This window comes from Neolamprologus brichardi, chromosome 4 (genome assembly GCF_056152115.1).
Source record: "Neolamprologus brichardi isolate AB-2024 chromosome 4, ASM5615211v1, whole genome shotgun sequence".
Taxonomy (NCBI): domain Eukaryota; kingdom Metazoa; phylum Chordata; class Actinopteri; order Cichliformes; family Cichlidae; genus Neolamprologus; species Neolamprologus brichardi.
The window spans coordinates 16,631,851-16,643,160 of NC_142107.1; the positions used below are offsets into that span (position 1 = coordinate 16,631,851).

The 11,310-nt window shown below is 40.8% G+C and overlaps 1 protein-coding gene across 1 annotated transcript; it reads left to right on the plus strand.

The window, feature by feature from the left end:
• Nucleotides 1–7,296: 7,296 nt before the first annotated feature.
• Nucleotides 7,297–10,670, plus strand: uncx (UNC homeobox). Its single transcript, XM_006798184.3, has 3 exons — nt 7,297–7,672; nt 8,190–8,365; nt 9,183–10,670. The coding sequence occupies exons 1-3, from the start codon at nt 7,414–7,416 to the stop codon at nt 10,221–10,223; spliced, it is 1,476 nt and encodes a 491-aa protein (XP_006798247.2). The 5' UTR covers nt 7,297–7,413; the 3' UTR covers nt 10,224–10,670.
• The last annotated feature ends 640 nt before the right edge of the window (nt 10,671–11,310 follow it).

Consider the following 11,310-nt stretch of genomic DNA (forward strand, 5'->3'; position numbering starts at 1 on the left):
CAACAGGATGTCAGTGGAAACTGTGCTAATGTTAGAAAAGGGAGAAGGTGTGTTTGGCATCAGGGGGAGAAAAGGAAAAGCAAGAGTGTGGAGGTGAGAGTACTTTAAATGTCGGGACTGTGACTGGTAAAGTAAATTGAAACCCTGTATAATGTATGGTTTGAGATGGTAGCACTAACATAAAGACAGGAGGCGGAGTTGGAAGTAGCAGAGTTGAAATGCTCAGATTCTCATTGGGAGTGACCGAAAAGGACATTAGAAATGAGTATATCACAGGACCTGTAAGAGGTTTGGAGACAAAGAGGCAAGGCTGTGATGGTTCGGACATGGAATAGAGGGATAGTGGATACATAGGACAAAGGATGTTAAGACAGAGCTGCCAGGCAGAGGAAACAGAGGGAGACCACACAGAAGATACATGGATGTAGTGAAGGACATGCAGAGGGTGGTGTGACAGAGGAAGATGCTAGGGTTAGCATGCAATGCAGAAAGATGATTTGCTGTGTCTCCTTAATGAAAGCAGCCAAAAGAAGAAGAAGAAGAAGAAGAAGCAGAAGAAGAAAAGGAAGAAGATTATTAAAAAGGATTTTGTGTTTCACATGATGTTTCACAGCTTTTTTATAATTAGCCTTTCGAGATAGAAAGAAAAAAAAACTCCAACAGGGAACAATAATCATCCATACTTTGGTGTTAATTATGTGCTGTATTCAAGGTTTGGCTAAAATTCTCAATTTTACTATTGTTTGGTTTTAGCTAACTTGATTTAGACTGAATAGGATTCATAATACATGCCATTTTGTGGTCCTGGAATTACAGTTAAGTGTCTCCCTGCCAAATTGATCATCACAGATATGATTTGTCAGCCAGAAAAATATTTAAGTGCTCTCTATCTTTTGAAATATTCAACCCCAAAAGACTCCTTGAAAGTAATGCAGTTCATGAAAATGTGTGTAATTCAGTTTTATTAAAAAGTTTTATAGAGCCATATAATAATAATTCCAATCGACATTAAATATTTAAACCCAGGACCAATCATCCAATCTTCTGATAATTTGCCAAGAATGGATTCTTAAATTTTAGTTTGGACTGTTCCCTATAATGAGTGAGCATAATGTAGTGAAATAGACTTTAGCATTGTTTTAGATGGCACACAGTTTAAATCTTGCGCAAAATGATGGCTTAAAAATGTTAATTTATCAGAGCAGAAACCCTATTGGTTTAATTCCCCACTAAGTGGTGTCTTTGCAGGTTTCACCAGATGATGGCAGCAGGATTCTTCCACAAGCTAGCACTCTCTGGGTTAAGGGAGATCCACAATTCCTGACACAACAGTTACACTTTGCAAGTGCAATGTGTTTTTGTGTTTATATGGTCATAATGACTAAGAAATCCAGTCATTTCTTTAACGATTCAAATTTCCAACACAAAGACAAAGAAGTTACACTAAAAAAGACATTCGCATGATAACAGCAGCCTATGTTTTACTGCATTTAAAGCTTCTGTAAATGACTGACCAAATATCTCCGGTACTTTAATGAGTTACACGAATATTTGAAAAATGTTATGTGTATTTGAGATCCTTCATAATTACAGCATAATTATTCATAAAAGAATCAATAAAGGAAGCGATCTAAGTGACATCAGTAGAAATATTTCCCCACTGAGATGTTCGTGTAGTAGGCGAGCGGATCACAGGGTACTGACAGAAGCAGTTACACAGCTTAAATATCTCTGCTGTTCTACAGCACCTGCCTCATAAACTGCCAAAGCTGAGGCCAGATGGCACTACTCTGAAAACACCTGGTGCTCTGCACACATCCCTTCCTCACACACTGTGGACTCAAACCTCCTCTTCTTCTGCTATTGTTAAGGATGCAGTTAGATTATCAGTTGTATTAGAGGATTACAGCAACAACTCAATAGAGGATTTGAGTAATACAAAAGTACATCTAAAGAAAAGAAAAAGTCTTAAATCTCTATTCTTCACTCAAAATCTGATGAAACGTCTTCACCTAAATTCAGGCCATCAATATTTAATAAAAATATATATATAAAAATATGTCAGCGTTGTCAAACTTGTGTGCGTTTGACATTTCAAGCTGTGGGCTTATTAAGAGATCATAGGTCAGTGACATGGTGAGGAATGTGTTTCAGATTAAATTGCGCCCATCTGTGGTATTTGTTTTATTTTGTGGGATTTATCTAGATATAGTGAACCTCTTCAAAGACGTCTTTATTATTTTTGCGTGTCTGTCCACTACCTACCTTTTGCTAAACAACTGAAAGTGACCAGCCACTAGAGGGCACAGCAGGTCTTATTATCCACCACTAACGCGTCCCTTGAGACGGGGTTTTGGTGGAGCTCTGATGTGGGGTCAAGGTTGCCTGTAGGTTTAGAAACTTATGGATCCATGTTAGTGTGTAAGTGTATAAACTGTGTAAGAGGAAGGCTTGTAACAATGTAAACCACATAGAATGTGTGAGCATGATTGTATTCATGGAGAAAATACCAACTTGATGAGAAACACAATAATAACAGAAAGCAAATTTTTCAAAAATCTTTTGTAGAACATGAGCAGTCTTAAAACATGCAGCTAAAGTTTGTCGAGCAAACATTTGAAAAGCTCACATTGAGCTTCAAAATTTATTTTTTTCGCCTTGTTTATCCCCAGTGTAGTTCTAGCAAATATCTCTGGGGTTGGTTTTTTTTTGTAGTTTTTTGTACAGAAGCAGATGGCCGGGCTGCAGAGTACAGTCACCGCTCTCTCTACCAGCTCTGCAGCGAGGAAACAGCGAGGGATTGATGGCAATCCTGCCATCACTTCCAAGTTGGCTTGTAAAGTGAACAAGCCTAGCAACTAGTTAATATTGGACGGTTAAAAAATAGCTACATGTCTGTGGCCTCCACTCAACTTTATCCGCAGTTTTTTTTTTTATTTAATACTTAGTTGTCAAAGTTTGGGGATGCGGCTCTTGAGCAGTTTACCTGCACAGCGTGTAGGCAGAAGGTGAGCTGAAGGGCAGGAGGGTTTATTTATTGCACGCATATACCTGAAGTTTTGGAGGATGCTGCTTCAAATCAGACAAACCCATCACTTGTAAGTACAAGTCTTAAGCACAGCCAAGCACAGAGGCTGCACTGACTGCAATAACGCACACGGTGACAGGCAGACTGCATGCATATATGCACCTATTCACATTTTCACCCATCCACACCCATTTGGGATTATACGCAGGGTGGCTTAAAATGTGGATAGGCTACACTTTGTCATATAACTGTAGAGTTGAATTATTAGATTGAAGTTGAATAATAAGCACTGAGTCAAACAGCACACCCTTCATCTGCGGAGCTGTAATTAACGGGGGCAAAATGCAGGCGATGGCGAAGGAGAAAAAAAATGCAAATTATTCTGCACAAAGGCTCCTCACAAATTGGCGTCACCATTTCTCAAATTATATCATTACTATATTTTGAAAATGTTAATCTGTTGAGCGGATTTCCCGGGGGAGTTGAGTAAATTAGTTCTATTTCCGAGACTGCCTCTCTGCAAAGGCACGGCAGCGACAAGCACCTCTGATTTGCTGATTACAATTAGACTCCCCAGTTTGGGCTCCTTCAAGCATTGATAATTTTCGGCATATTAAGCACGTTTTAGCAAAGGTGATAAGTCAGTTTTAATTGAAATGAAATTATTATTCTAATGGAAGTTTGGTTATTATTATTAGGAGGCACTAGTCATTCTAGCTTCATTTTTAATATATAAATGCTGGGGAGTAAAAAAAGATTTTGAAGGGCATTAGGGTGTCAGGATTGAATGAGGTAATTTGAAGGGAATTACTTTCTCTTCTATCAGAAATGAACTGAATTAAAAGTCCAAATCAATCGCTTTCACTTCTCCATTCTACTTTGACAGCGGCACAATTACAGATAATTAGATGGGAGGAAACTTTTAATTGTGGGATTAGAGGGAAAGAGAATTTGTAGGATCAGAGGAAAATTTCTAGGCAGAGTTTCTTGCTTAAAATCGAATCAAAGGATTTGCGAGCTTAAAATGGCAACCAGCTTTTTTTTTCCTCCTGCTGTTTAATTGGAATTGCATCTAGTTCATCCAAATCATCCAAAACAATTAATTTAGATTTAATTCTATAATTATCATCAAATCGAATAATGTGCAACCTAATTTAGATAGTTAAAAATTAACGTGCGTGAAGTTAATTGAGTAATTAAACTCCTAAACTGCTGCCTATTAATTTGCCTGCCTAATTAAAAATGAATTTGATTCTCTGCTACTAAAGTAGGCATCAGTGTTGGATGGGCATGTTGATAAGGCCTCTGTCTTTTTTGGGGTGGAGGGGGGTGGTTGGGAGGGGATTGGGGTGTATCATTTGAACACCTATATTAAGTTGGCAAGCCTATGAATTTCAGTTATCTGGTTATCTGGAGTCAGGTGAGTGTGCTGCTGCAAAATCCTCTTATTGGATGCTCAGCCAAACAGACAAACAACACACAAAGTTGGCATTAAAGAGCCTTATTTGGGGAGGGGAAGATAAAGTGCAAGTACACAAAGTTAACTTCAGGTTATTTAGTTAAAAATAATAACTTTAATGGGTGTAAAACTCTAGGCAAATATGCGTCTGAGTTCCTATAGTCTGCTCGCTTGGTCCTTTGATCCCTTGATTAGAGTATGACTAGTAAATGAATGAGTGGGCATGGGGAGTTTGTGTGCTAAGGGGAGTTTAGCACTGCCACTGCTGTTTTTCTTCACCTAATTCATCACTGTGGCGAGTAGTTGATTTACAGCCTATAGCAGCCACCTTAAGAGCACCCCTAAGAGAATAAAGCAACATTTAACGCTCCTATAAATGATTTAAATACGCGAGGATTGATGCAGTGGTAGAATAACACTATAAGGTGTGCGTAGCAACGAGTATATGGCGCTCATATAAGAGGAAAAACACACTCTCAGGGCTTCAGTCTGCGTGACTATTCTGCTATTAGTCTTAAGAATGAATTTAAATATATTACTAAGGGTTGGGGAGGCCTTTTGTCATAGAATCCGTGCATAAGGAAAGAGACTAAGCCTCAAAGTGAGAAATGAGCCATCCATAGGGAAATATCAAGTAGCAGGAAAATGTCACGATAATGTTGAGTTGCTTTAGACAGAGCAAGCTGTTTTCTACGTTATTTTGTGTAAATGCACACCTTAGGCTTGTCAAGTGCTGTAATTTACAATTATTTTTTAAAGGAAACTGTTGAAATTGCATTAGTGTGTATCTGTCAGCCTCCCCTATTTACTTGTCGTGGAATTTATCTTCCTGGATAGAAAGTTAATCAATTAGTTTATAGGCCCTGTGCACTTATTGATTCAGATCAACAATACATAAATGCAATAAAGATGTTGTGTCCTGTTGTAACAAACGGCTCGGACATATAAATCAGGAAGACAAAAAACATTAATATTTTCTTTTTCTTTTTTTCCCTCTGAACAACTGCCAAAAGGTCCAGTTGTAAAAAAGGTAACAAGGCAGGGCAGCGTCGCGGCTGAATGCTGGCCTTGTTCGCCTTATTATCGGGTTAATTAAAGCTAGAATCTGACAATGTCACCCGTTGTAGAAAAACGGATTTGAATGCAATGTCTCAGGAGACTGTGTCAAGGGCTGCTTTTCACTGAGCTCCTGTGTGCGCCCGAGTGGGGGGAGTGGGGGATGGGGGTGGGGGGGTGCAACCCATATATATGCTTGGGATTGACTAAAAGCAATTATTGAATTTTAGATGTTCAAAAAAAGGGGGGAATGAGCGGGGAGGAATTATTCATAAGATCTTGTCCATGTGCGTTAAAATTAAAGTTAAAATACAAAGAGAGAGCGCTTCAAAGACAAGCCCACCGCTGCTAAAAAGGAAGATGGATAAATGGGCGAGATCATTTCTGAGGAGTTCATTAAAATGTAGAGCTACACGCTGAAATACAGAGGGTTGTTATTTGGGCTTGGGGGTCAAGTGACGAGCGGATTATATACTTCCTCATAATAATATTAATTAAACAATTTGCATGCTAATAGGGTAACAATTATCGCAGCTTCTGTTGAGAGATTCAGGTTATTACAACATGCCAATCCGGGTGCCAAGGGTCAGGGAATGAGTGGGGTGCGAAATTTCAACTCTGATTAACATTATGACAGCGCCAGACTTGGGATAAATAAAGTCGAATTAATTATTTGAAAACCTAATGAGCAGATAGGATTTAGGCTAGTCACATATTGAGTGCCAGGTTGCACAAGCAGGGGAGCTTTCCACTTTTGTTTCCTGACATGAAATGTTGTGTATGTTTGTATAGTGCACATATGGGACTGGCTTTTTTTTTTTTTTGTTGTTGTTGTTGTTAATTCTGCTCGCTCGTATTGTCTTTGTTGTTTAGCAGTAATCTCTAGCAGCTGACGCTTTTATTCATATAGTTATGTATTTTGTTCATAAAACCCTGGTCGTAATCGAAGCTTTCGCCTTGTAACAGTAAAAGTATTATCGGTTGACTTTCACTTTGCGCCTTCAGCTACCCTTTAAATACACCCATATTTCCAACAATCACCCTATTTGTTTTACGCCCTGCAGGTGACCTGTCTGAGTATAAAAGGTTTAGTGCATTTAAATGATGATCCATACCTAACGTGGGGGGTTCCTCTTAACTCAGTGGTTCCCAAAGTAGGGTTTAGGGACAATGCTTGACCCCCACTGTCCGCAGAAAAAGGATCAGTCATCCCCAGGATCGGAGGTCTTTTTTAATTTTTACTAATATATACTTTTACTTTATCCCCATCCTTTGCACTTCATACATGCAAGTAAAAAAAGAGAAAGAAACAATGGGTCAAAAAAATAATATCAGCAAACATATTTAAAGCCAATGGGTCTACGTGATAAAAAAAAAAATACATATATATCATTACTGTCATTATTATTTAATCAGGTCTAATATTTATCTATCTGCAGGTCCTCTAGTGAACAAAAAGTCTGGGATCGAGCCTGTGGCCTAATCTATCCGCCTGTAGCCTTTTCTTCCCGGCATTCAGTGAGCCCTTCCTCCCGGTGGGTCCCCCGTGTAGTTGCGATGTAGTTCTTATCAAAGCCCTCCTGTCTTGTTGTGACAGCTCTGATATTGTTTATTGAGGTGGATGTCAGCTTTAATTAGCAATCGATACGGGGAGCGTTTGCAGAGCGCGTCTCTGACGTCAGAGTCCATTACCGCTTTTCATTGGGTCTCATATTCCCAGAGCCTGGGCTAATTATTGGGAGGTTCATGTGGATAAAGTACAGCTCATCGCTCCCTTCACATCATGTCCCCTACTCGTTGGCCACACTCACTGCATGCTTTTTAAATTCCCATCACCGGCCTCCAGACGTCGTTTCCTTTTGCCTGCGGGATGATGGACAGCAGGATACTGGATCCACCTCACGCCCAGTTCGGAGGCTCTCTCGGCGGGATGGTGGGCTTCCCGTACCATCTGAGCCACCATCACGTTTACGAATTAGCCGGGCATCAACTTCAATCTGCGTCCGCGGTTCCTTTCTCAATAGACGGATTACTTAATGGTTCGTGCGCGGCTTCAGTGGGTAATTCCAACCCCCTCTTGTCTTCGGGTTGCGGGATGAATGGAGATAATCAGCAGTACAAACTGACAGGTAAGCCACATTACACAGCACACAATAACCTCCCATCAATGCTGGCTTGTTGCACAGAGACAAAAAAACAGAAAGAAACAAAGACAGGATGTTGCGATACAAGTTGTCTTCTTCATCGCGTGTTTAAAAGGCGAGCAGAACCTCGCACACAGGCACAGATTTATCTTCTTCGCCCCCCGACTTCATTTCATTCATCGAAAGCTGAAGATGCATCCAAGGAAAACAATGTTTCTGTCAGTCAGTAATCACTGGAGCAGGGAAATGCCCGTGTTAGTGTTTTAAGCTTTGCTTATTTATTTATTTAATTTTTTAAAAGAAAGAATTGCATGGAAGCTGCAACACACACGTGTGAAATGCTGCAAATTTTCAAATGAGACCATAATTTTCGGGTCTAAACTTTGCAAAACCCTTTACCCGTGCATGACACCGACGCTGTTAAAATATACTAAAATGTGACAATTAAAAGAAAAAAAAAATACTTATCCTCTGTTTACATTTATTCTCATTCTGCTGTCAGACTCGGGAGACCCAGACAAAGATAGCCCTGGCTGCAAGAGGCGAAGAACTCGCACAAATTTCACAGGTTGGCAGCTGGAGGAATTAGAAAAGGCTTTTAATGAGAGTCACTATCCGGACGTGTTCATGAGGGAGGCACTGGCTCTCCGGTTGGACTTGATAGAATCAAGGGTTCAGGTAAATACGTATTTATTTTTATGAATCCGAGTCGTGACTGTGAGCTCTGTCTCTCTGTTATCTCTTTGTTTACGTTTTATTTATCCATGATAAATATTAGGTTTTCAATTTTAAGCTATACAGAGACAGAAAGTGTAACTCAGTCTTTCAGCAGTATGGGGCAATTTGGGAAATAATATAAGCTATATTATATGTAGGATATGTTTTTGTAATAAATAAAATATTTCACAATATGATTGTGTTTTTTCTGGCATTTCATAAATTATGTTAGTGCATAAATATAATAATAACAGGTTTGTTTAAAATAACAAACAAGTGATGAAGTTTTAGGAAATTATTTGGGGGGCAATGTTGGCTTATATTCGTCATATATGTTAAAATATAACCAAAAATAATAAGATATAATAAGACATAAGATATATGTCCCTAACATACCTGTTTTGTTTTGTTTTGTTTGTTTTGGTTTTATTTTATTTTATTATTTTATTGGTTAAATTTTTGAAAACAGCCAAGTGGAAGTCTGCAAAGTTTGATCGTATTCGAGAGTTTACCTTGGAAAAATATTATTTGAAAAGTCTTCTAATGACCCACACTTCAGTTATCATGTAAAACCACAGCTTTTTATTTAAGGCTATTTGGATGTAATCAAAGGCCTAATTAAAGAGCTGCACAGAAATCAGCAAGAGCGAGACATAACCTGAGTATTTGTTTAATTACCATATTGTTAACACACCGGCGATTTTGGGCCTAATTAACTTCCCCTTTGCAATGACAGATGTGCTCATTACACACATGTTCACCTTTCTTTTCTCCGCAGGTATGGTTTCAAAATCGCAGAGCCAAATGGAGGAAAAAGGAGAACACAAAGAAAGGTCCAGGTCGACCTGCTCACAACGCCCACCCCACCACCTGCAGCGGGGAGCCCATGGACCCGGAGGAGATCGCCCGGAGAGAGCTGAGCAGGCTGGAGAAGAAGAAACGAAAGCAGGAGCGCCGGCTGCTAAAGTCCCAGAACAAGCTTGTTTCTGGGGATTTATTTCACACCCCGGGATCAGACAGCGACAGCGGGGTGTCGCATGTGACCGACAGTGACCACAACACAGGCCCACCCTTTGACTCTGTGGGGGGAAATCAAACGCAATCGAGCTGCGACCAAACACCTCACTCTCTCCAGAGCCAAAACCACAACCAAAGACACTTGGACAGGGACGCTGGCGACTCCGAGCTGGACTCGCCCGACCCCAGTCACGGGCCAAGCCTGTGTTCCAACAACAGCAGAGCCTCCAGCATGCAGAAACTCAACCCTTTTAGCGTCGAAAGCCTCCTTTCGGACCACAGACCGAGACGCAACCCCGCGGCCTTACCCTCCTCACGGCCTTTGATAGGGAAGGGACACTTCCTGCTCTATCCCATCACACAGCCGCTTGGATTCATTGTTCCTCAAACTGCCCTGAAGACGACAACAGCAGTAAACTCTGACTGTGACACGCCGGCGGAAAGAACCCAGGCTCACGTCCGCTGCAGCGTCTCTGCGAGCTCTGCGGGATGTACGAGCAGCTCGCCGGACTCTGCAGAAACCACGCAAAGGGCACAGGTGGGATCAGAGGCAAAGACAAATTCACCGCACACGAGCCCGCCCAGGGCCGCCTTTTCCACTGGCAAAAGTACTCAGACCTCGGTTATTTGCAGCGATTCGACTTTCGCTCACGAACACGGTTCACAGCTCGTTGAGTCTGTGGATGCAGGCAAAAAAGAGCATTTAGAAAACAAGGATCACCCCAGCAGCTCCGAGTCTGTCCTCAGTGACTGTCCTGCAGATACAAAGACAGACTCTAAAGAACATGTCGACATGGAATAAATGAGCAGGGGGGGTTAAAGAAAAAAAAGAAAGAAAAACAGCAGAACCATACCGATATAGCCCCTAAACTACACATTTCATTAGGCCAAAGGTTAACCAGAATCTACATCTTTGCATCTAATTTCTAGCCCCCCCCCCCTCCCCAGCTGATATTTTGACAATGTGCTCTCTCTCTCTCTTCTCCTTCTCGCTCCTTCTCTCTCTCCCAATCTCTGCGAGTGTGTATGTGTGTGCGAGTCGGGAGTCTCTAGATATCCTTTAATGTGTGATAACTTGTCAAGAAAAACAAAACACGAGACCACGACACCAACAAAAATCCTCAAGAGCTGTAAGAAAGGTATTATACTATTTATATATGTAAGGTTTTTCTTAAATAAATCTATTGTATACAAGCACCTCAAACCGTGTGAGACCTTAAATAGCAGCACATCCAGTGCAGGACTACAGTAGGAAGGGCTTTCTTAAGAAATCTCATGTTGTACTTTGTATATTGCCTTAACAAATTTATTCATCTATAAGCCCCCACTGAAATGAGGTTACGAGCCTGAGGCGAAAAGGACCCGCTCGACTCCTGCAGAGTTTTGATATGAAAGTAATTATTTTCCCGGTGGCTACTGCAGGGGGATTCAGTTTATTTTAGCTCAAAGGGGGTTATAATACATTACCGATTTCTAGTGATATGAAATCACATAAACTTCCAAGAATAATAGAATTAGCATGAAAAGGCCTGGGTGTCAAATTGAAATAGGAAAATAATAGCCCCGGCAGCTGGGAGTGTGTGTGTTTGTGCATATTGGATAGAAGATGGGGATTCGTGGGGAGGCATTTTCATGAGCTTTTTTTTTTTTCTTCCTCCTCTCCCCTTCTTCTTCTTCTATCTCTCTCCCCACTTTGTCAGGGCCCCTTGTAGCAGGGCTATATTAAGATAGATGTTCGATGATATCCCTCATTGTTCTGTCGCTTTACATTGATGTTTCTGTGTTATCAGCCTATTGATCATGCGTCGGCTGTAATAGGACGGGCTGAGGCAAACGTGCCTATTTACAATAGCAGAACACATTTGTTCTAATAGGGTTGGTGTTCCCCA